Source organism: Pelodiscus sinensis, chromosome 15 (assembly GCF_052426305.1).
Source record: "Pelodiscus sinensis isolate ZL-2025 chromosome 15, ASM5242630v1, whole genome shotgun sequence".
Lineage (NCBI taxonomy): Eukaryota > Metazoa > Chordata > Testudines > Trionychidae > Pelodiscus > Pelodiscus sinensis.
In genome coordinates, this window is record NC_143066.1 from 2,939,159 (window position 1) to 2,964,389 (window position 25,231).

The window sequence follows — 25,231 nt, forward strand, 5'->3', positions numbered from 1 at the left end:
TGTCTTGATATTGGTGTCCTGAACAGCACTGGGCACGTTGTGTGTGTTTGGCCCTGCATAACTAATCAGCTTTCGCTGCCCATCTGGGAAAGGCGACTGCCCAGCTGGAATGGACGTGACTTCTGCTGCCTGTTGCAACCCATTAGTAGCTGACAGATCTGGGGAACTATCCCTAAAGGATGCCATGAACTAGCACGGCCACGTCCCAGCTCCGTTCCTTCTAGGCTTGCCTCCCTGGTTTTGATGCAGTCTGAATTGGGGACAGGACTTGAAAACACAAAGTTCTTTTTCTTGGCAGCCCTTGCACTTGCTGAGTGTCTCAGTGGATTCGCTCTCTGCCGGTCACAATCAGCATTCACTGGACAAGACTGAGCGATGTTGCACAGCCAGACTCTAAGGGGGTTGGCAGCATTTAGTGCTGGTAAGTCTCCAAGCAGTGTGATGCAGAGCTCTTGGAAGAGGTTCCCAAGTACTCTTGGGCTGTGTCTACTTTGGCAAGATTTTGCGCAAAAGCAGCCGTGCTCTGCGCAAAATCTTGCCACCTGTCTACACTGGCGGAGGTACTTGCGCAAGAACACTGATGTTCTATTGTATGAGATCAGTGCTTCTTGCACAAATACTCTGACGCTCCCGCTCAGGGATAAGCCTCTTGCGCAGTTGGCCAGTGTAGACAGGCAATGTTAATTTCTTGCGCAAGAAAGCCCAGTGGTTAAAATGGCCATCGGAGCTTTCTTGCGCAAGACAGCATCTATGCTGGCACGGATGCTTTTGCACAAAAGCACATCTCTTGCACAAAGACATATGCCAGTGTAGACGCTCTCTTACATCTCAGTGTTACCTCGTTCTCTCCCCATGTTAGCCTCTGCTACCTTACACCTAGATTGTAAACCCTTTGGGGCAGGCGCTGTCTTTTCATTGTAGCACCTCGCACTATGGGGCCCTTCTTCCTGACTGGGATTGTTAGGAACAACCACTATAACAATAGCCTTGTAAAGCATCTTTATTCCTTTTTCTGAGCTCAGTAAACTAGAATAGGGACACGCTACCTTTGCCTTACAAATGCAGTCATGTTCCCAGGATCTGGCCTGGTCCCCTGCCCTCATCTCAAAGCCCTTTGCACTCATCCCCAGCGAGGTAGGCAGTTTGGTTCCATCAGTATGATGGCTGGCTAGAAGTCACAGGACAAGTCAGTAGGCCTGAATTCACCCAGAATGGCAGCAGTCAGCTCTTCTCTCCAGATTCATGTATGACTGCTCAGCTCCTGGGGTGATCAGGCCATGGATGTGTGGAGCAGCAAACAGGTGTGGTAAAGTTGCATTTCCAGAGCGCTGGGGCTATGTAGGGGGGCTGTTGGGAAGGGATTTTGCCTGAGCCACGTGGAGGAATCTCTTGGAAAAGGTTTTTTGATGGGATGATTAGGGCATTGCAGGCTTTGATGCTTCTCCAGGCTGAGCGCATTGCTAGCTCTCTGCAGGCACAGCCAGGGAAAACCATTGTTCTAATGTCAATCGAGTTCTGCCCAGGGATGCCTAGAACATCCCCTGACCATTCTGGATTGATCAGATAAAGTTTCAAAAGTTACCAGGTTACACCCAGAGAAATGCCTCCGAATTGAGTGGGGTGTTTTCCAGATAAAGTTTCTGAAAGTTTGGTATGAGAAGTACCAGAGAAGCGTTCTAGCCCAGCAGGACAGAAAAGACTAGCTTCACCAGCATTCCTGCCAGTTTACTTCAGAACCACCACTGCAGACATGTATTTTAAAAGGCACCCTGGCTAACACACTGAAGATGTTTTAACAAATGGAGAGGCTCAGGTGACTGGCTCATCACTCACTTCTAGAAAATATGCTACATGGGAAAATATGCTACTTCTTGGAAAGGCTGCAGCCTACAATCTGCAACTTGGGGCTGATTGCAAGCTTCTGCTGGGCCTACTCCTGGCTTGTACCAAACAGGATTCAAGGGGACTTTAAAGCAAAATGAGACAGTAGTTTCAAACACCATAGGACCACTAAGTGACTAGACTGCTGTGGTGGGGTATCTGCAGGACCACCCTGAGCCACAAGTGGGTGCTCAAGGCTGCTGGCACATTTGCCTCAAGCTAGCAGAGATACTCAGACCTCAGTAGTCCAGGCGCCACAGCCAAGCACCCTCACCCAAGAGCCAAAGCCCTGGCATTCCCAGCTGCATTTATCCCAGCCCAGCAGATTTGTGTTTAAAAGATTGTTTCATCTCACAGCAAGATGCCTTAACATGCCTGGCACTGCCCACTGGGGACCATGGTAAAGCCAGTCAGGCTGCCTCCAGCATCACCTGCTGCTCATGAGCTCCAGTGCATCACTGGGTACATTCTGCACCTGCTGCAGCAGAAAGCCTGTCCTCAGGGGAAGTCCCACTAAGGAAGGTTTAGCATAGGTTCAAGCCCTCCCCAGGAACATGTGCACTGTAGCACAGGGCTACTCAACACTGGCTCCTGGGTGCAGTTTGGGTTTACACAGGGCTCTACAACCCACACATGGGAGCCAATATAATGGTCTTCTGTTGATGTGCCTAGTAGTTAAATTCCTGGACTGTCATTGCTCATTAAAAGTGCAGAAGTTATTTGCATATATGCAGCCACACTTCAATTGTAGCCCTCAGCATGTGCTGTACCATTATGGCCTCCGGAGCAGAGCAGCACTAGCTGCTCAATAAGCTCCTTGGTGATTTCTGCATGGCAGGGAGTAGGGATGGAATAGTGTAGTCAATCGACCAGTAAGCAAAAGCTTAGGTTAATGCTATCGACTACATGTATATTCCTTCCCCTCCCCCCAGCACATTTTTTTAGGCTGCTGGCTAGCTTGTTGTCTCAGTCCTGGCTTGCAACAGGTCCAGGACCTCCTCCAGCTGTGGATCTGCATTTAAAGTGTATTAGGAGCCAGGCAGGCCAGCCAGCTCAGTTCCAGCTTATACTGGGTCCAGGAGCTCAGATCCCACTCCACCCTCTCAAGACAGGGGCTGCTGCCACCCTGTATCAAAGGCCATGTGCTGCTGAAACAGCCGGTCCACCAGGGAAGCTGTTTTTTAAACCTTCTCCCCTCGTGGACCACCTTCTGCCGGACACCCAGTGTTAGTGGCAGGGAACTCCTTGGGAGTGGAACTGGATTACACTGGCTGCCAGCCCCGCCCCAGGGACTAGTTAAGTAGCCAATACTAACTGGAGGTTACTCAACTACTCCTTTAACATCCCTAGCAGGGAGCTAAGGAGTTTGTTCAAGGGAGTTGGCCTCCTGCTACTAAGTGTTCCATTTTGAGCCCTCAAGCAGTGAATTCTGGTGCATTTCTAGGCTCTGGTTGCTTCCATGTAGCTTTTCTGCTGTAGTCCGCATACTGGGAAAGTAGAGGGGTGGTCAGTTGTGTATTGTCAGCCCCACACCCTTTCCAAAGGCTGTTCACCAAGTACTAATGCAGCCACAGCTGAGCCAACAGCAGCACCATAACTGACTTACATGCAGCAGGCTGGAAGGACCGAGGGCAGGCAGCATCTTGCCCAGTGCTAGCAGAGTATTGCTCTGGCAGCCATTAGGTCAAGAGCTCTCCTTGGTAGGACATGAAGCTTACAACCAGATGCAGCATTAGCTCCACTGCTCTATGAGCTAGTGCTCCATTGCTCTAGGCTCAGTTGTGGGGGAACCCTGCCTCCTCCCATGATCCTCAGGGACATCTAGGAGGCACAGTGCAGGCCTGTTTCAGATGTAAAATAAGCCACACTCTGCTACGGTAGTGGAGGAAGTTTTATTTGGAACCTTGTATAACTGCCGAACCCAGCACTGGGTGCATGACTGATGCTGCAGCATACATACTGGAAACACATGAGTGTTTGACATTTGCTGTATTAGTAACACAAACAATTCTCACTCCAATACCAGGACACTACAGCAATCTTTAGAATCAAGTTACAGCCAAGGAATTCTCTGCACTTACAATTAACCCCACAATGTAATAGTCTACCTACCTATGAATATATATAGCATGGGAAATTGAAAATTCTTGCTCCATAATGTATGAACATGTCAAGTCTTTTATAAATAAACATCCAGTGAAGAGAAGTTACATGGTCTAGTTCCTATTGATACATGAAGTCTTACTCTAATGGCAAGTGGCTGGGAAGATGCATGTAGGCCCCACCAAGCCCGCCCTGGGCTTGGGCAGCCCATCCAGTTCAATATTGAAGTACACAGGACAGACAAGTCACTAACACATTGCGCATTTACAGGAAACCCACTACCAAATTAAGACAACTGTACACATTGTGGAGACCATTTTCATTCTGGAGCTTGTTTGTTTTAAATGTGGTCGGTTGAATTCTTTACATCATACTCTGTGGTGTTTACTTTGTGGAAAGGATGAGGGCAACAATGAGGCCATAGAGACCCAAGACTTCAGCGAAGATCAAGATCAGGATCATTCCCACGAATAATCTGGGCTGCTGTGCTGTGCCCCGTACACCTGCATCGCCCACAATGCCAATGGCAAAGCCAGCTGCCAGGCCACTGAGCCCCACACTCAAGCCAGCGCCCAGCTGAAGGAAGCTCCTGTAGATCAAGGAGGAGACAGGTTTAGTGGTGAATGACAAGTCCCAAGTTCAAGGACTGGTCAAACGGCTGATTCTGCAGAGACTTGGCAGCTCCCCCATTAGCCCTTTGGAAGAGCAGCTCCTTCCCTGCCAAGGTGGAGATGGACCTTCCCAACTCGACACCTGCCAGTGGCGGGAGGTGACCCTAGGAGTAGTAAGACTGCCAACCACACTCATTAATTCGTTGTCTAAACGCACACCGACAGGGCACAAGCCCTGGCAGCATGTGACAGCTCCAGCAGTGTTCCAAATACTGGCAACATATGAAGCTATGCAAGACTCAAAGGGTCCATTCAAAATTCAAGCCTGTCTACAGCTGCGCATGTTTTCTGGGCAGTTCATTACTCAGGCATTCAGTCTTATAGCAATGGATGTGGTGGTAGCTGCGCAATGCAGGAAGGCCATTTGCTCCAAAGTCACTTGCCAGACTACATGGCGTGCCAGCTCCGTGTCTCACTTCTGCTGCTGACAGCACAGCGCAGTAACTCCTGCATTAGGATGCAGTCTTATTCCTAGCACCAAGAGGTTGAACACGACCACTCTGGACAGCGAGGGCATGTCTACACAGCAGGGCAAGAGTCAAAGTGGCTTACTTTGGCTTTTGGCACTGGCTACATAGCAGGAAGAGCACTCTCCCGCACTCCTCATGAAGTGAGGGTTCCAGGAGTCAGGGTAAGTTGTCCTGCAGCTTGACAGTGTTTTGAAATAATGCTGCTGTGTAGATGTGCATTGTTATTGCAAGCCACCACCAGCTATTCCGAAATAGCTCGATGTAAATGCAGGCTTAGTGCGCTAGCGCCTCTTTAGGAATCCAGGCATAGAGTACTCCGTTTAGCTTAGAGATGGTTTCCCAATCTGCTACTGAAGCAGAGCTGCCCTCGCCTAGAGGCCCTTCCTTCATTTCTAAGGACTGAAGAAACTTCTGCTTTGCTACCCACTTAGGATCAAGACATTTTATAGTGTCCCTTGCTAGGAGGGAAACAGGTGTTATTGCCATCCTAAGCCAGTCTGTTACTGTTGCAGGCTACCAATTCTTAGGCTAGTTCCAGCCTCTCAGGAAGCCTGAAAGACTGGATTTGAGTGCCCTGGTGCAGAGAGACAACTGTTGAGGTTAGTGTAGCTACAGGGTTAATTTACCTACACACTGAAGTACTCTGAAATAAGCAGCAAGATGAATTATTCATAAACATCTAATACCAAAGCTCAAGTTTTGAGTATGACCAGCCTGATTAAGTTCACACCTTGAAAGGGGTATGGATTAAGTCATCTGCTTAATCAGGGACCATTTACATTCAGTAGCTAATGACATTACGGGACAGCTTTAGATGCTGGTTATAGTACTATTTCCAACCAATGGCAAGGTGGTATGACCATGTAGTGAAACTCCAGCATAGCGAGTTCCTAGTAGGGCAGTGAAAAGGGGATTTGAACCTTAGCTCGTAATGCTGCAACAGCCAGGCCCATTCTAGAGCTATAAAATGCTCTATACGCCCTGCCCTCATCACCACAGTAGCCAAGCACTCCTTAGAAGTATCTTCTCTGCAGTAGGGTTTAAGTCCTACCAGCCATTTGACATGGGTCAAGAATTTCAGGTCAACACTCCCATCATTGCTATGGACGGGTGTAGCCACTTACTTGAATAGTGTGATGCCCGGTGCAAGGGAGTTGGCGATGAGGACTGCCACTACCAAGCCATAGATGGCTATGATCCCCGCCATGACAACAGGGATGATGGACTTCATGATCAGCTCCGGCCTCATGACAGACATGGCTGCGATACCTGTGCCGCTCTTGGCTGTTCCGTAAGCAGCGCCCAGGGCTGGAGGAGAGGAAGGGTTTTAGTGGGATCCCTCACACCATATGCACAGAGCAGGAGTCTCATGGACAGTATCCTAGTAAGTTGCACAGAACTTCACCATCAGCTTCAAATATCTCCAAATGAGGAAGCAAGAACGCACTGCTCTGGGATGGAGCCTGCTCCACCTACCCACCCCACACTGCAGTTAGCTTAGCATGCGCTGTGTCATCTGGACATTGCCATTTCCTAGCAATTAAATGGAATTAAGCTTCCCAGCAGCTACAGCAAGCCTGTGGCCAGCCAGCGGAATTGTGTTGAGCTGATGAGCAGCAGAGACTGTATGCTCACTGAAACGGGGTGAACTGTGTTAGGAAGCAGATAACAGGTGCTATATGTCTAGTGTAACTACTTAAGTGCACCAAGGGAAGCACCTCAGATCAACGCAAGAGGCATACTAGGAGTCCTGTGTCGTTTACAGCTTGAGAACTTGGGGACATCCTTCCTCTGTAGGGCTTTGGACTTCTATATTGGAGCCCCTGTAGAGAGGAGCAGTCCTCAAGTGACATGTCCAACCCACTCCATCTAGCTGCACTGAAATGTGCACACCACTTCCATTTCCAAGATCACACAATAGGGAGATCCAGGTCACCACTAAGGGGAAGTGTACTACAAGTAGGGACCCTGCTCTGAGAAGTGAAACTGCACCGCAACCATTACACAGGCTGATGCAACTGAAACAGCACTGCATGGAGGAAGCCACAAAAATCCTCAACTGAGAAACTTCTAGAGTAAGTCTGCCTTCGCACAGCAGGCCGTCTAGAGGCGTGTAGAATCCCATGCTATTCTCAGAACCCAGCTGCGGTGCAGGAACGTTTTACTGACTTCAGCTCCCTGACTGATGAGGTTACTTACAGCTCTCCCTTGCCGGGAACAGAAGTTTACACTGCTAAGCACCAGCAGTTATTCAATAGGAGCCTATAGCAAGCATGGGAAACATAGGGCCAGGGCTGGATGCGGCCCCATGGCTTTCCTGGATCTGGCCCGAGGCTCAGGGCCACCCCCAGCATTGGGGAGCCCACACAAATCTACTAGCCTGGGCCCTGGTGTGCGAGGGGAATGTCTTTCTGCTTCTCAGAGGCCACATCAGCGAGGAGTTTTTGCTTCTCACTTGTGCAGCTTGACTGATTCTGTGCGACCCAAGAACGGTTCCCCACCCCTGGCCTCCAGGGATAAGGCGCAGACGTGGGACATCCTGGTATTCAGAGCCTGGGTGAGGCCTCCCATTCTAGGCACCTTCAATGGCTCCTTCTGTTAAAGGACAGTAATGTAGGAGATTCCCAGGACAGATTTCTACCACAGAGCTTCTGAATAGAGGATTTCAAATGAAACACTTGTGCTTCTAGCTGGTACTTCAGTGAAATTTCAGGCTTCAATGCAGAAACGCAGTTAGGTAACAGCTATACTTTAAAGTGGTTCAATACTTCAAGCCAATGGGTTTACAAGAACATCCTCCACATTTGTAATTAGGAACAAGCTATTTGATTCCTTGTAATATTCCTTACAAGTCACAGAAAGATCAACTGAAGCCCCAGGCTGAATTTCTCTTGCTAAGCTGAGGTACACACGGTCTGTTACAAAACTAATCTTTTCAGAGTCAATGCAGTCTACAGTAATTTGGTTCATACCTTTTACAGTGATTTCTCTACTAGGGGTTTACTTGCAACGTCTACATTGCTGGGAGAAGGCACAAACTTAGGCGTTCAAACTCAGGAAGATGCTATATTCTGTAAGGGTTGGCTACCAAGCTGAAGTCTGGTTAAGAAAACTGGACAATGAGTCTGTTCAGCTTTTTCCTTCCAAATTCCCCATTGCTGCATTAATGGTTGCTAAACAGTAGCTGATATACTTAGAACAGCTCTAGAGGCAACTTCTCTAAGGCAAGTGTAACAGGAACCTCGAGTCTTGCCATGCAGCAAGTCCAAGATTGAAATACTTGCCTAGAAGTAGACTCTTGGAATTTGAGACATGCCATAGTCTCAGATTTGTAATAATGGTCCCAGCTGGCCTCTAAGGCAGTGATTGGGTCTGTCAGGAAGCTGCAGCACTTCTTGCACAAGATACAAAGAGGAGTAACAGAACTTAGCTCCCAGACATGTAAATTCTGACCTTGCCCTACCTGAGTTTTTTGCTTCAGATGTCAAATCACTGCTACATCACTAAGATTTCTAGTTGCCTTAGAAGGCAGAGAGCCTTAAAAATGAACATTTCTAGAACTATGCTGGGTTACAATTTTAGGCCACTGCCCCCACTGAATACTGACATTTAACTATTTTCTAGGAACATGGAGAAGGGGAACACTGACAGGGATCAAGTATTTTGGTACTTTCAGCCTGCAACTAGATCAGTGTCCCAAATGCTGTTTGGGGCTGTAGTTTTGGAAAGCAGCATTAGTTGTGAACAGGAACTAGTCCGTTTCTTGCCAGTGTAGCTATCAATTATAGGGGATTTGGAGCTAATCAGTCCCTTGCTGGGAAGAGGAACATTCTACCCAGTAGAGTAGTAAGCTTTGAGTATTTAGTGTATTCAAGCCTGGGCTCTGGTTTTGGAAAACTAAACAGAAAGTTGTGCCATCCCTGATAGCACCACTCTTACGCTCTCCATATTTGGACAGAACAATGGCCCCTTTAGCCCCCCAATATCTGGTCAGTGGCCAGTGCTGGGTGCTTCAGAGGGAATGACCAGAACTAGGTAGTCAATGATCCATCCATTCAGTTTCTGGGGCATTTAGGGCAGGTCTCCACTATAGGGTGGATTGATCCTGCAGCAACTTGTCTACCAGGAGTCCATTTAGGAGGTCTTGTGAAGACCCACTAAATTGGCTGCTGCTCCCTCTATTGAGCTGCTGAAATCAAGAGTACCATAGGAAGAGTTGATGGGAGAGTTTATTCTGTCAGGACAGCATGGTGTGAACCCTGCAGGGAGTAGCTCTAAGGTGTGTCAATTGGAGCAATGCTGCTAACACCTGACCCCCATTGTGTAGGCCTGTCCTTCGATAGAGCATGGGCTGTGTCACTGACCATCCTGGCTAACTGCTCATGGAGAGGTGCATCAACTGCAGATAAAGTCTGTTACACCTTTGGCTTTCAGACCTCCTGGCAGTAAGTGTCACATGCTGCCTGTGCATTGGCTGAATGCCTTTGTTTTAAGCCTGCTGCTTATCTCACTGAGCCAGATGTGTTGATGAAAGGGTGCCGGGTCCCTGCTCATCTTCTACCCACCATGTGAGATTAGACAGACAGACATTCCCATACCCCCTTCAGGGAATTCGAACAATTGCTGCTCTTCAGCTTAGGGACATAAGGGACTAGCTGATAAGCATGTGTTCTGGCTAGTCACTTCCCACACTTGCTGTCTATCAGGCAGGGGGAGCAGGAGCTGGCTCCCCCATCTCCACAGGGAGGACATGCAGCAGAAACTGGTGGCGCTTCTGCCTCAGACGTGGCAGGAGCTCTTGCTACGTTTCAAAAGCAGCAGCACTGCAAGGAGCACAGAAATGGGGGTACTCCAGTTCCCTGCTGACCTCGTGCTCCCTGCTTTCGAAATGTACAAGTCCTGCCAGCTCTTGCTACTTTTAAAGGTGGCTGCGCCCTCATCGACTAATGGAATGCACATTCCATCAACTATTCAGTTAGATTAATCACTAAATGCAACATCCATAAGTAGGAGAGCTAATCCAGAATAATTCTAGCAACATGCTGCTAGTGTGCAAGCCATACCCATCAGATGCTTGTGTGGTGTAGTATGACCTGCATGTGGTTTATACTAGGGATGCAATAGCAGTCGATTAAACAAGCAAAAGTTTAACAGTCAATGCTACAGACTACATGCATTTCTCCCCACCCCAGTACATTTTTTAGCAGGCTGGCCTGCAGCCTGGCTCAGTCCTGGCTCTGGAACCTACCCCCACTGCAGCTTTGCATTTCAGGTGTATTAGGAACCCGGCAGCCAGCCTGGCTCAGGGACCTCCGATGGCCCTCCCCTCCAGTCAGGCCCTGCTGCCACCCTGAGCTGTGCCTCAAACAGCACGGTGTGACAGGCAGCTGGTCCATAAGGGGAGGTGGTATTTAAACTGGTTGCCCTTGTGGACCAGCTCCCACTTGGCACATGCATAGAGTGGCAGGGGCTCCTCGGGAGGGGGGCCAGAGCGCACTGCCCCCCGAGACACCAGAAGAATCCATGAGGTTAACTGAATAGTCTATTACCCCATATTAAACACCTAGTTTATACATGTTTAGTTGCAGTAGTGCACTTTGCTAGATGTAGGCAGCTTGAGCCCCCTGCATTACTCTGTGGAGGACAGGCCTTTCAGGCTGACTAGCAGGGCATTTATCTGCCCAAGGAAAGGAATCTGGGACCCTAGCCCTTTACCAGTCGACTGCAGCAAAGACATTGTAGAGGTGCGATGCCATACAGACCCCTCCTACTCATCCAAGACTGAATAACTTCTGCCTGCACTAGGTGGGTCTCACTGCTTGGTATGAGCAGAGCCAGGAGGTCTGTATTTAAAGCTAGCCAGATAACCATCTCCTTCAGCAGTGACCCCAGTCCTGGACGTGGAAGTGGAAGTGCTTACTGTAAGCTGCTGTTCCCTGCCTGACTGGCAAGACGTGGGTTAGTTCCTTTAAACCTGCCAGTTCAGTTCCTCTACTAGGGTGCAGAGCCCCACGCAATGGGTTAATGCAGAGCTGCCACTACACACAACTGATTAAGGGGGAGTGGGTGGGGGACTGGACTGGCCCTGCCACTTGCTGGGGTTGGGCTGGAGGCCCTCACCACAGGCAGCTGCTCCAGCACTGCTGCTCCCAGGCCCCAGGAAAGGGCTGCTGTGGCCCCTGCCTGGGGCAGCCCTGCATCAGGAGCCCAGCAGGCCTAGAGCAGCCCTCTGCCTATGGCTGGTCTGCAGGTGGGGGTGCTCCCAGGTACTGGTTAATGCATCTCCCTTACAGGTGATGCTTACTGGATAACTGTCTGACCAGCTACCTGTCAACATCTCTACTTTCTACCCCTAACTCCTCCAGTCTTTGCATGAGACTGGAGGAACCCTTCCTAAACTAACAGAGTCTCTCCTATTGCTATGTAATAGGTTCACAAACAAAGGAAAGCAAGAACTATATACAAGAAAAATCTTTTGAATATGCACAGTTAGCTAGGTGAGAATGTGCTTAAGTAACCATTTAACTGCTGAAAAATTCAGCAGCTACATGCAGGGTGGCAGTCTGCTCCCACCTGGCCTCCCTGTCTCGGATACAAAGGAAGTATTATGGGGACAGCTGGCTCCCCAGGAGCTGGTGAGTGCTGTACAGCAGCCTACATGTAACTGTGCAGAAGGTAACTTTTAGAACAAGACCATGGTAAGTCTGTCTGGCTTGGACAGCCTGAGAGTGCTGCAGGAAAGTAGTACTGTAGAGGAAGAATTCAGTGGACAGCCAAACATGCCTTCCTGTTTCTGTAAATCTGAAATCTGAGAATATTTCCATACTTGAACAGTTTGGCAATGCTTCTCCTGGAAGCTAGTTTCACAGCTTTGTCAACTGCTTAGTCCAGGTTGCAGCTCCTGCCGACTTGAGGGGCTGGCAGAGTTGGCGTTCCAAAGCAGAACAAGGTTAGAAGCAAAACCAAAGGAAATCTTCAATTGGAATCCATACTTGTTGCTAAAGTCCTAGCTTAGTTTCTGGTACAAGTTATATTACTGCAAGTGACTAAGGGATTTCAGTGTGGCTAATAGATTTCAGTGTGGCTAATAGGGTGGAGGAGGTATTCAGCTGGGGAGCTGGCAAAGGACCAGACTAGAAAGCCATTGTGTGACTTGTTCGTATGCACTTTCAGTATGGTCTTGTGTGACTAAGCCTGCTGCTTAATGTCACCTTGCCCATGGGCAGTCTCCACAGCATGGGCCAGAAGCTGCATGTCTGTGGCCCATGGGTGCAGGAGAGATCAGGAGGCTGTGTGCGGTCTCCAGCATTGGCTATGCAGCTCCCACTGGCTGGCACCCATTAAGTTTTTACATTAAGTGACCTTATGTAAAAGGTTACCCCATTAAACTTGATTTAAACAGGCTACAGAACTCAGGGACCTCAGATGGCCCTCCCCTCCAGTCAGTAATAGCTTAATTCACAGCTGCAGTTCATCTCAGCTTGCTGACTACTCTATTGGGCAGAACATGGAAGCAGGTTGTGAATATGCTAGTAACTCATGGGGTCAGACTCTACTATATTACTCAACTACAACCCTAAGCAGTTCACTTTTGCCCACCAGTCAAGTCTCAAGTTCCTCATTTCTCTACCGTCTAAAGAAATCCTGAATTGACATGAGCCATGTGTTAATTAAGATTGCCCCATAAGCATGATCCCGCTCAGAGGGCAGGGCCAGGCTTATGTTCTACAATGGATTGTCACCAAGGCTCTGGAATGAAAGCTACATATGTAACTCACTCAAGGTAAGCTTGGATTGCAGTGTTTAGGATGTTAAAATTTGGGATTTTTAGAGTTGTGTAATTGCTGAACAGGCTCCCTGTTTCCCCTCAGCAAGATACAAGACCTTTCATCTAGGCTTGATGTACACTATGAAGTTTACCACCACAGTAGCTTGTCTGAACTAGAGGAAACCTATTCCTTCAACCTCAGTTTTCCTCCAGTAAGTTACACATTTGTTCTGTAAACTCACTTCTAATTCCAATGCCCATCAGTACAGAATCACCTTCCTTTGACTGGACTTTGCTTTCTGCAGGTTTGCCTGCTCTGTTTCACTGGAGATTCCTGCCCATAATTCTCCAAGTTACACCCACTCATTACCTCCACAGACTAATCAAGTTCAGCTGTACAGCAGGGATGTTACACTTAGATCAGCTAATCAAATAGTTGATACAAATTCGACTGACTATTTGAGTTGATCAGGGCACCTCCGCCTTTGACAGGTAGCAAAAGCCCCACCAGCTCTTGCTACATTCAAAGGCAGAGCATTGCAGGTAGCATGGGGCCAGCAGAGGACTGCTTAAGTCCCCCACTAGCCCCATGCTCCCCACATGCTTTTGAAGTGTACAAGAGCCCCGCTATTGCCACATTTCAGAGGTGGACACCACCAGTTCCCTGCTGTGCTCCTTTCACCCCACCCCCAGAGACAGTGCTGGGAGAACCTGTTTAAGCCAGATCCCCCTAGCACCAGCTCCTGCTCCCCCTCCCCGCTGGAGAGGCAGTGCCGGGGGAGGGAGAAGAGTGAATAATTAAGTCACTAGTTGACTATCCGATAAGCATATGCTTACTGGATAGTTTCTAGCTGCTTACATCCCTACTGTACAGGCAAAGAAGTTGCTCAGATACCAGAGATGGGTTGATGTGAATCACTCTTCAACGTGAAGTGAAACTGATCCTTTGTTTTCCACTGATGACTAATAAGGACTAGAGACAGGAGCAGAAAACATGAGATGGAAAGAGGAGGCTCCACTGGTTCACGTTGTCCAGCAATAGATTGTGGTTCACGTTGTCCAGCAATAGATTGTGGGTACAGAGAAGAGCGACAAGAATGATTAAAGGTTTAGAGAACATGACCTATGAAGCCAGGCTTCATGAACTGGGCTTGTTTAGTTTGGAAAAAAGAAGATTAAGGGGGGACATGATAGCGGCTTTCAAATATCTAAAAGGGTGTCACAAGGAGGAAGGAGAAAATTTGTTCCTCTTGGTTTCTGAGGACAGGACAAGGAGTAATGGGCTTAAAGTGCAGCAGGGGAGGTTTAGATTGGACATTAGGAAAAAATTCCTAACTGTCAGGGTGGTCAAATATTGGAATAAATTGCCAAGGGAGGTGGTGGAATCTCCCTCTCTGGAGATATTTAAGAACAGGTTAGATAGACATCTGTCAGGGATGGTGTAGACGGAGCTTGATCCTGCCTTGAGGGCAGGGGGCTGGACTCGATGACCTCTCGAGGTCCCTTCCAGTCCTATGATTCTATGATTCTATGACCCAGCTGAGGCTCAGAGCCTGGAAGCTGCAGCACCATAAGCTGCTGCTACAGAGGCTGAAGGTGAATAAAGATGGGGACAGCACCTCTGGGTGACTTTTCCAAAAGGGAACTGCAGACAGAGGTCAGACTGACCTTGTTTTAAGCAACCAACTAATAGGGACAGCAACGTTAGTCTGGCAGCCAGCCAATGGGATTAGTAAAACAAAGCTTCACCTTTGATGCTGGAATCCTTGTCTCCAGCTAGTCAGGGCACTGTCGGAGAAGTCTAGCCACCCCTCACTGGTTTAACCTTGCCTCCCTTTCCTGAAGTTCTGCTATGGAGTAGGAACATGCCCATCTGTTTCCTATGTTCAAAGCTTTAAAAGCAGCAACAGGTCAGAGGCTGGTTCTCTGAACGTTTGTTTCAGGCTGAGACAGCTAGCCTCAGAGCTCTGTGCATGTTCACAAGTGTTTCAGCGTGTTAGGCCAACATGCCCTCCTGTTAGAGACCTTGCCACACTCCTACAGTATACAATGCTGGATACCGTTCAAGGGACCAAGCACAAGTTTACAGGAACTGAGTTCCACTTTGTTCTGCCACTAACTCAACTCGCCCCTTTCTGGTCTGCTGGCAGAAGCCAACATCTAGTTTCAGACTGCCCACAGAGTCTGTATGGGGCACTGTCCTCCCATGGCCCAACAAGATGCCCATAACTCTGAAACGCAGCCTATACTCTTAAATATAGAAACTAAGTTCACAATAGAGGCAGCAGCATGGGGGGAGGAGGAAAGGGGTGCATGTAACCATGAAGTTTAACTAGTGAGCCCAGGCTCATCGGTTAACTGCATACACATGCACACTATCACATCCCTAGAATGCATCAGAGGCTGTGTCATTCTCGGATGCATTTTCACTGTATGGATGCACCACTCAGAAACTGCCCTGTTCCACTCTTCACCAGAAAGGCGTCAGCTGGAATACGGTGTCCAGTTCTGAGTGTCCACATCTTCCTTGAAGTGCCCAACTGGAGATATCCCAGAGAAGACCTCAAAAAATAAGATTTATAAAATCTAGCCTGTGAGGAAAAGTTAGACATGTTTAGTCTTAAGAAAACTAAAATGAGGGGGAATGTTAAGGCTCAAAAAGATAAACAGCAAGGAGTCCTGTGGCATCTTACAGACCACCACATTGCCAGAGGAGAATCTGTCAGTCTAAGATGCCACTGGACTCCTTGTTAGAGCTGAAACAGACTAACATGGCTACCTCTGAAACTTACCAGAGGTTAGTGATTGATTCTTCTCCATGTGCACCAAAGGTAGAGTAAGTAGTAAATCAACTTTACCCTAATTTTTACCTAAGTTGTCCTTGCTGCAGACAAAGCTTTTCCTAGTAAGAATAGTGACTAAATCCCCAGCTCTTGCTATTTTAACAAAGCAGTTAGGCAGACTGCCAGGGACTGTCCTACCCCAGTCCAGGTGACTGGACAGAATCTCTAAGGGCCGCTGCAGCCCTGCCAGTCCAGGGTTCCATGTTCATGTTGCCACCAAGATCTGTTCTAATGCAAGCCAGGCAACTCAGCCAGGCACAGCCATGGAGAGTTAGTCAATGTGATGGAGTAATTCCAAGGCAGTCTACAGATACTAGGACTGTAGTGAAAGAACCTAGCAGGGAAGATTTACCTGTAAGCAGGCCTGTGTTTGATAAAAGTTCTGCAGCAGTAATAAAAGGAACTAATTTGCACACGACTAATCCTCTGCTATTTGAGGTTGGAAGACTGATGGAAGAAATAATTTATGCTTGCAGCATAGCCCTCTAGGACAAATTCAGAGTTTAAGGCTATAATCTATATGCAGTTTGACTTCGTGTTAGTGTGATTTAGGAGTCTGACAGCAACACTCCAAGCATGAAGTCTCCACTGGTGTACATGCAAAGGCAGGCCACTTGGCCTAAATACCATGCCTCTTTGAGAGAGGATGTGCTGTAGGAGTCATAACATGGAAAGGATTATATAATTTGACCACTCAACAGCATCTGACATTTAGCCACCCCATGTTTTACAATGGAAATAGAAAAAAGCTATTTAAACCGCAAGCAATGATTGTGGTTTACTCACTTGATCAGAGTGAGTAAGTCTGAAGATTTCCAGATACATGAAGGTCACCGTCTGCCAGATGCTGCTAGTTGCCACTAAAGTCCTGCTAGCTATTTACTATAATCAGGAGCCAGTGTTCAAACCAAACACAAAGGACTATATGCAATACTGTTTCCACATCAAGCCTGCCAGGACAGAACAAGCCTTGAACATGTTTACTAAAGACAGAAGTCTCTGAAATACAAGTCTCACAATAAACAGTGCATAAGACTTTCAAGGTAGACTGACTTGAAAAGGTTAGTAAAACATGTCAAGTTTGCTGCACTGACTGAACCCAGACATTCTAGAAGAGTAGTTCCCAACTTTTCCCAAAAGGGGACCCATTTTGATAATTCAGAAAGACTTGGTGACCCACCTGGGGAGACACTTGGCGACCCTTCTGAAATATAATGGTGACCCATAGGTTGGGAAACCCTGTTTTAGAGCATTAAAGGTCCTGCCTCTCCTCCCCCCCCCCCCCCCCGCCCCCACAGACCTGCAAATGTCTCACTTCTAAAATCAGTCATCTTGAAACAATTAGTGCTCAGGCAAGAAGCACTGGAACATACTGTTGTGCTATCTCCCAGTTAGAAGTGCTACTGGACATTGTAGATATTAATGCTCTAGCCATGCATGTGCAGTAACAGATCATGTGAGACAAAGATATTGCCTCATTTTATCTTGACAGGAATGTCAGCAAGGCTCAGCTAATAGCCAGCCATTCAGAAGAAAGCCTGGAGCTAGAAAGGCAATGCTGTATTATTGAGTGATCTATGCCCAGCCCATAAATGGTTAGCTTTCCAGGTTAGTTTAGGGTAGTCCCTCCTTTAAGAAACTGGTCAACTCCTAACAGGAGTATGAAATGGCTGCCTTTAAGACAGTCACATAAAAGCTTGGTCAGATGCAACAGCATCATTAGACTTCACAGTAAATCATCCCTTTAATGTGTTGACAGGATCAGTTCACATCAAGACAGTGGCTAGTCCTCCCTCATTACCATTCTTTGTGCTCATACAGTTAGGAGCAGGCTGAGACCCAGTCATAGCAGGAAGGTGGTTTTGTAAAGGTGTGGCAGCTAGCAGTCAGGCTACCAACAGCAGGTATCATGTTACCTGAAGGGTGATGAGGCATGTTTTAGTAGAGCTGAAAAGTGAAGTGATCAGACACAAGGTGGGTGAAGTCATCTCTTTACTGAACCAACTTTTGCTGGTAAACTGTCAAGCTCTCCAACAGCCAGAAGAGCTCTGGGCAAGCTCAAGAGGCAGTAAAAGCCCTACCACAGACATCACCAGGGCAGTGGAGTCATTCTGTCAGGAGACAGTTACAACAACCTCCATTCTGGAGGGGTCTAACTCTAAACCTATTAAGACTGTTCTCTCAAGCACTTACAACTGAACGCTAATACAGCTTTTGGACACTGTGGTAAATTTGTTGTCTTAAGTGAAGCAGAGAAGGTAAGGAAACTCAAGTCTTAGAAGAGTGTTTCCTCTCAACCCACCAAGACCCCTATTTTGGCTTTTGCAGAAAAGTGTCCGTGCCAATCTAGACGCTCTGTTCCAAAAATGCTTAACCAAAAACTTGTTAAAAGCATTTGCAGAAAATCATGCCAGTCTAGATGTAGCCACGGTGTCTGGCAGCCAGATTATCCTGGAGTGTGGCTAACCAAGTAAGGTTGAGTTGATCACTGTATAATGTACTTTACAAAAGATCTGCAACAGATATCTTAGTGTTTTATTGATGTAAGTTGAGTTGAATATTGGGTTAGATAATTAAATGGCAGCATATGAAATTCAAGAGTTACAGCTTTAAGCATGAATGAACTATCAAAATACAGTCAGTATCCTCAAATGGTAGTGGTGAGTTTGCAAATAGGCAGAGTGCAAAATGCTAAGTTTCAATCAAGGGATTTTGTCTGTTTGCATACATTGAAATTTAGGTTTCCTGACATTTAACAGTAAAAATTTAATCCTAAACAGCTTAATTTTATCTCCCATCTACAACTGGCAACAGAGAGGCTTGTTTTTTCCTGATTGTGTAATTCTGTAAGAGATTAATTCAGCTGCCTAGTGAAGAAATAGTGCATACATTTTACACTGAGCAAGGATGTACATAATCACAAGTGTCAAACACAGGAGTGAAAAAGGCTAGTTATAGGTGGAAAGCAGTAATGCAATGTTTTATATACTATTTATCAGTGGCCTTTGCCATGTTTACAGATGCCTGAGTTTTCAAAGTCAAGTCAGTATGACACCAATGGACTCCTTTGTAGGACTAGGTGGCTAACAAACCCATGAATGATTCACTGCTTGAGTTTAGTATCAGGTGGTGATGAGTGGCTTCCTTAAAATGCTCCCATACATAAAATGGAAGGGAGGGTTCCACTTCGCTTTGGTCCATGAAAGGAAGAGTAAGGATGTTAAATATCGACTAATCGAACAGTCAATGCATTTTGCATCAATTATTTGATTAGTCAATAGGGCAATTCTAGGGCTGTTGCTACACTTCAAAAGTGAAAGCACAGTGTGGACTCCATCCAGCACTGCCCCTGACACCTGCTCCCTGAAGCATTTCAAAGCAGCAGCACTGCATGGAGCCCAGTGTTGGAGGAGTCTCCAGCTGATGCACTGCCACTTTGAACCACCACAGGCAGCCTCTTCCCCCATCTTACTGCCACTTTCTGATGGGGGGAGGGGGAAGCAAACAGTCCACTAGCATGTCAACTGGCATAGTCAACTAGTCCTTCACACCCCTAGAAAAGAGCAAGCAAAGCTGTCAGTATCGCTAGGATTCACAAGTCTAGTTCACTAGGACTAAGTCCAGGCTCACGCCAGGCTCACATTGACACCCCCATTAATGGCAGCAGGTACTAACAGGCTAACTGGCACCGCGAGGGCTGCGGGCTCACGGGCGGCTGAAGCGCAGTTAGTGGAGAGCCTCGTACTCAGCCCCCAGCGCCCCGCGGGGAAGCCGGGCAGGGGGCTCCCGGGCTCGGCCGCCCGCCCAGCAGTCACGTGGCCGGCCGGGACGCTCCGCCAGCGGAGCTCTCCAGTGACGTCAGCCAGACCCTCCGCGTCCCCCCCCCCCCCCGAGGCTCGCGAGCCCCGCTTGCCCGGATGGCGGCGGAGCGAACCGAAGAGCTTCGGGGCGGGGGGGGGCACCCAGCGAGGGGCCAGGCAGCTGCTCCGCGGGGAGCCCCGCCCGCCCCTTCAGACCCCCCCCGGCCGCGCGGCTGCCAGCCCCTTAGAGCCCCCCGCCCCCCAGAGCCCCCCCCCGCCGCCCCCCGGGCCCCCCCACTGCCAGCCCCCCGGGCCCCCCCACTGCCAGCCCCCCGGGCCCCCGCTCACCGCTGAAGACCATGGCGGCCGAGGCGCCCATGACGGCGAAGAAGGAGGCGTACTCGGGGGCGCTGCCCTCGGACATGGCGGGGCCGGGCCGGTGCGGTGCGCGCTGGGGGGGCAGGCGAGGCGCTCGCGGCTCCACGGACGGGCGCTGCCTGCGGACGCTGCGCTCTAAATACCCGACCACCGCAGGACAAAATGGCTGCCGTCGACCGGTCACGTGACCCGCCCCGCCGGCGTCCCCTCCTTCCCCCGCCCCTCGGGGATGAGACCACTCACAGTCGAGGGGGTTCGCGCCCCACTCGTGGTCATGCGGACGCTATTCCTTAGCCCAGTGCGCTGTCCCCCCTTACAAACCAAACGGGGGCCCATCCCTCGCTCTCCAAGCGGCCTGATGGGGGATTTGCGTATCTCCCTCCCCCCTCAAGGTTGCGCAGATGGTTTAGTCCACCCCCTCGTTCGCTTCCTCCAGGCTGAGGCTGGGCCGCGGCGGCCACAGCTGAGCGTGATTCAGCTTCATTTGCATAAGGGGCGTGTATCGAACAGCAGTCCCCGCCCCCTCGGGGCTGCCGGCGTGCGGGGCGATGCGGGGGCCTGGCCGCGTAGACGCAGCGTGCGCAGCCGGGGCCCCCTCTTCCCCCCGCATCCCCTGAGGCACCCTGCCAGCGGGGTCCATGCCTGCCCATCCCGGCTAGCAGCCACCCATGGACCTGCAGCTCTCATAGGCTGGCCCTCCACAGCATCCTGCTGCAAGGAGTTCCACAGGCCCACCTGCTGCATCTGAAGAACAATATTCCTTTGTTTGTTTTAAACAAAATTCCTGTCTGCATCCACATCTCTATCTGCACAAATGAGCCAGAGATTTTCGCAGGGACATCCAGGGCAACAAAGCCGATATCCGCAGATTTGCAGGGCTCTAGCCAGAGGGCCACACTGCAGGATGTCTGTGCCTTGGGTGAAGACAGGCTCCCTTTGGCTGGTTTTAACCTGCCATGGCCTCTCCTTCTTGTGCTGTGAGGAGGAGCAAATAGCACCTTCTGATCTACTTTCTCCACACCAGTGAGGATTTTATAGCTCTTCCCCCCCACCCCCACCCGGTGTCTCTTGTCCAAGCTGGACAGCCCAGTTGTGTTCACCTCTCCTGGTGAAAGCTGTTCCAGCCTCCTCTTTATTTTTGGTGCCTTTTTCTTGCAGACACACATTGCAGGGATGCAGCTGCAGTGGTACAACTGGGCCACTGTAAGGTCCTTGTATAGACACCCCTTAGCCTCTGTTTCCCTATCCATGAAGTAGGGATAAGAATCAGAGGGGCAGCCATATTGGTCTGTAACTGGAAAACGACTAGGGCACCTGAAAGACTAACGTGTTTATTTGGGCATAAGGTGCTGCAGGACTCCTCGTCATGTTTAGGGAGAAGCAGGAGGAGCACAGGACCTGGGGCAACATCCCCTAAGTGCCCCAGGTGTGGGGCCCATGGCAACCTCCCTTGCCACAGGCCCCACCTCCACGTCATCCTGTCCCCACTCCACCTCTTCCCTCAAGCCCCACGCCTGCGCCCCTTTCCCTCCCCTACTCTGGCCCCTCCACTGGGCAACACTAGCTGGCACAGGGCGGCAGCAGGGATCGGACCCCCCTCCACTCTGCCCCGCCCTGCTCTTTCCCAACCCACTGCGCCTCGCTTCTCCCTGGCAGCGGGAAGTGGAGCACCCAGGGCCGGGGGCTGTGGAGAAGTGGGACGCAGCAGGCTGGAAGAGGGCGGCGGGGTGGGCAACTGCCACTCCGGATCCCACCTCCGCGGTGAGTGCGGGAGGGGGTGGACCCCTGCTGCTGTCCTGCATCAGCCTCTCCTCACAGCCGACCCTCCAGCTCGCCTGGGACCCGGCCAGAGGATGGTCGAGGGCCCCCGCGAGGCTCTCCAAAGTGCAGGCTTGGGGCGCCCCCCAGCCATCCTATGGACAGGGAGCTCCGGGGATACACACAGCTATCGAGGCCGTTGGCCCCGCAAGGCTGCGGAGGCGCCCTCGGCTGCCTTTAGCTGGGGAATTCCCGCTCCTCTGGCTGCTGCCACCACAGTTTGCAACCTGGACTGTCCACTGCTGTGGAACTGCGGTGCGGCCATCTTGGGCTCCTTCTACTTCTGCTCTCACGCTGCTCTTCAGCTTCCTGCTGCTGCGGCTGTGTCGCTTCCCGCTGTCTCTCAGCGGCCTCCAGTCAGGGTCCAGCCACCACGGAGTCTGCTGGGTTTTACTTCACTTCTCCCAGCACAGACGGGGTAGGACCCATGCAGGGGCAGTGACACGCGGGCGCAGAGACATCTACCCGCCCTTTAACAATGGGAGCGTGCAGCAGAGCCTGCAATGCTATTTGTGTGGCTGAATACAAATGTGGGAATGAAGTTTTAAAATTACTCAAATCCCACTCACCTTGTAGCTCTTTAGCATCGTTCCTTTCATTTATCGACGCTGCGTATCCCACCACATTGCCCGCCCAACCCTTAAATAACGGTATTATAAGCGAGCCACGGCCATCTACCGGTGTGCTGTCCACACCTCCGCCTCTGGGAACTTCCCAGGGAAGGTGGGGCAGTTCACACCCTGCAGATGCACACCCTGCAGCCTGGCTCCTAAGTGTCCCACCTGCAGCACTGCCCACCTGGCCTGGCTCCTAAGTGTCCCACCTGCAGCACTGCCCACCTGGCCTGGCTCCTAAGTGTCCCACCTGCAGCACTGCCCACCTGGCCTGGCTCCTAAGTGTCCCACCTGCAGCACTGCCCACCTGGCCTGGCTCCTAAGTGTCCCACCTGCAGCACTGCCCACCCGGCCTGGCTCCTAAGTGTCCCACCTGCAGCACTGCCCACCTGGCCTGGCTCCTAAGTGTCCCACCTGCAGCACTGCCCACCCGGCCTGGCTCCTAAGTGTCCCACCTGCAGCACTGCCCACCTGGCCTGGCTCCTAAGTGTCCCACCTGCAGCACTGCCCACCTGGCCTGGCTCCTAAGTGTCCCACCTGCAGCACTGCCCACCTGGCCTAGATCCTAAGTGTCCCACCTGCAGCACTGCCCACCTGGCCTAGATCCTAAGTGTCCCACCTGCAGCACTGCCCACCCGGCCTGGCTCCTAAGTGTCCCACCTGCAGCACTGCCCACCCGGCCTAGATCCTAAGTGTCCCACCTGCAGCACTGCCCACCCGGCCTGGCTCCTAAGTGTCCCACCTGCAGCACTGCCCACCCGGCCTAGATCCTAAGTGTCCCACCTGCAGCACTGCCCACCTGGCCTGGCTCCTAAGTGTCCCACCTGCAGCACTGCCCACCCGGCCTGGCTCCTAAGTGTCCCACCTGCAGCACTGCCCACCCGGCCTGGCTCCTAAGTGTCCCACCTGCAGCACTGCCCACCTGGCCTGGCTCCTACGTGTCCCACCTGCAGCACTGCCCACCTGGCCTGGCTCCTAAGTGTCCCACCTGCAGCACTGCCCACCCAGCCTGGCTCCTAAGTGTCCCACCTGCAGCACTGCCCACCCGGCCTGGCTCTTACGTGTCCCACCTGCAGCACTGCCCACCTGGCCTGGCTCCTAAGTGTCCCACCTGCAGCACTGCCCACCCGGCCTGGCTCCTAAGTGTCCCACCTGCAGCACTGCCCACCCGGCCTGGCTCCTACGTGTCCCACCTGCAGCACTGCCCACCTGGCCTGGCTCCTAAGTGTCCCACCTGCAGCACTGCCCACCCGGCCTGGCTCCTAAGTGTCCCACCTGCAGCACTGCCCACCCGGCCTGGCTCCTAAGTGTCCCACCTGCAGCACTGCCCACCTGGCCTGGCTCCTAAGTGTCCCACCTGCAGCACTGCCCACCTGGCCTGGCTCCTAAGTGTCCCACCTGCAGCGCTGCCCACCCGGCCTGGCTCCTAAGTGTCCCACCTGCAGCACTGCCCACCTGGCCTGGCTCCTAAGTGTCCCACCTGCAGCGCTGCCCACCCGGCCTGGCTCCTAAGTGTCCCACCTGCAGCACTGCCCACCTGGCCTGGCTCCTAAGTGTCCCACCTGCAGCACTGCCCAACCGGCCTGGCTCCTAAGTGTCCCACCTGCAGCGCTGCCCACCTGGCCTGGCTCCTAAGTGTCCCACCTGCAGCACTGCCCACCTGGCCTGGCTCCTAAGTGTCCCACCTGCAGCACTGCCCACCCGGCCTGGCTCCTAAGTGTCCCACCTGCAGCACTGCCCACCCGGCCTGGCTCCTAAGTGTCCCACCTGCAGCACTGCCCACCCGGCCTGGCTCCTAAGTGTCCCACCTGCAGCACTGCCCACCTGGCCTGGCTCCTACGTGTCCCACCTGCAGCACTGCCCACCTGGCCTGGCTCCTACGTGTCCCACCTGCAGCACTGCCCACCTGGCCTGGCTCCTAAGTGTCCCACCTGCAGCACTGCCCACCCGGCCTGGCTCCTAAGTGTCCCACCTGCAGCACTGCCCACCTGGCCTGGCTCCTAAGTGTCCCACCTGCAGCACTGCCCACCTGGCCTGGCTCCTAAGTGTCCCACCTGCAGCACTGCCCACCTGGCCTGGCTCCTAAGTGTCCCACCTGCAGCACTGCCCACCCGGCCTGGCTCCTACGTGTCCCACCTGCAGCACTGCCCACCTGGCCTGGCTCCTACGTGTCCCACCTGCAGCACTGCCCACCTGGCCTGGCTCCTACGTGTCCCACCTGCAGCACTGCCCACCTGGCCTGGCTCCTAAGTGTCCCACCTGCAGCACTGCCCACCTGGCCTGGCTCCTAAGTGTCCCACCTGCAGCACTGCCCACCCGGCCTGGCTCCTAAGTGTCCCACCTGCAGCACTGCCCACCTGGCCTGGCTCCTAAGTGTCCCACCTGCAGCACTGCCCACCTGGCCTGGCTCCTAAGTGTCCCACCTGCAGCACTGCCCACCTGGCCTGGCTCCTAAGTGTCCCACCCTCCCTCCCCTCCAGCACCGCCCCACAGCACCCCCAAATGTACCCCCTCCCTCCCCTCCAGCACCGCCCCGCAGCACCCCCAAATGTACCCCCTCCCTCCCCTCCAGCACCGCCCCGCTGGCCTCCCCCAGATGTACCCCCTCCCTCCCCTCCAGCACCGCCCCACAGCACCCCCAAATGTACCCCCTCCCTCCCCTCCAGCACCGCCCCGCAGCACCCCCAAATGTACCCCCCCTCCCCTCCAGCACCTGCCCTGGCTCCTAAGTGTCCCACCTGCACCACTGCCCACCTGGCCTGGCTCCTAAGTGTCCCCCCTCCCCTCCAGCACCGCCCCGCAGCACCCCCAAATGTACCCCCCCTCCTCTCCCACCGCCCCGCAGCACCCCCAAATGTACCCCCTCCCTCCCCTCCAGCACCGCC

The 25,231-nt window shown here is 51.7% G+C and overlaps 1 protein-coding gene across 1 annotated transcript; it reads right to left on the reverse strand.

Moving 5' to 3' along the window:
- Positions 1 to 3,754: 3,754 nt before the first annotated feature.
- On the reverse strand, positions 3,755 to 20,092 carry ATP6V0C (ATPase H+ transporting V0 subunit c). Its single transcript, XM_075899018.2, has 3 exons — positions 19,885 to 20,092; positions 6,250 to 6,433; positions 3,755 to 4,573 (listed from the first exon to the last, which is right to left on the reverse strand). Exons 1-3 carry the CDS (start codon positions 19,958 to 19,960, stop codon positions 4,369 to 4,371), a joined length of 465 nt encoding a protein of 154 aa, XP_075755133.1. The 5' UTR covers positions 19,961 to 20,092; the 3' UTR covers positions 3,755 to 4,368.
- Positions 20,093 to 25,231: the final 5,139 nt, after the last annotated feature.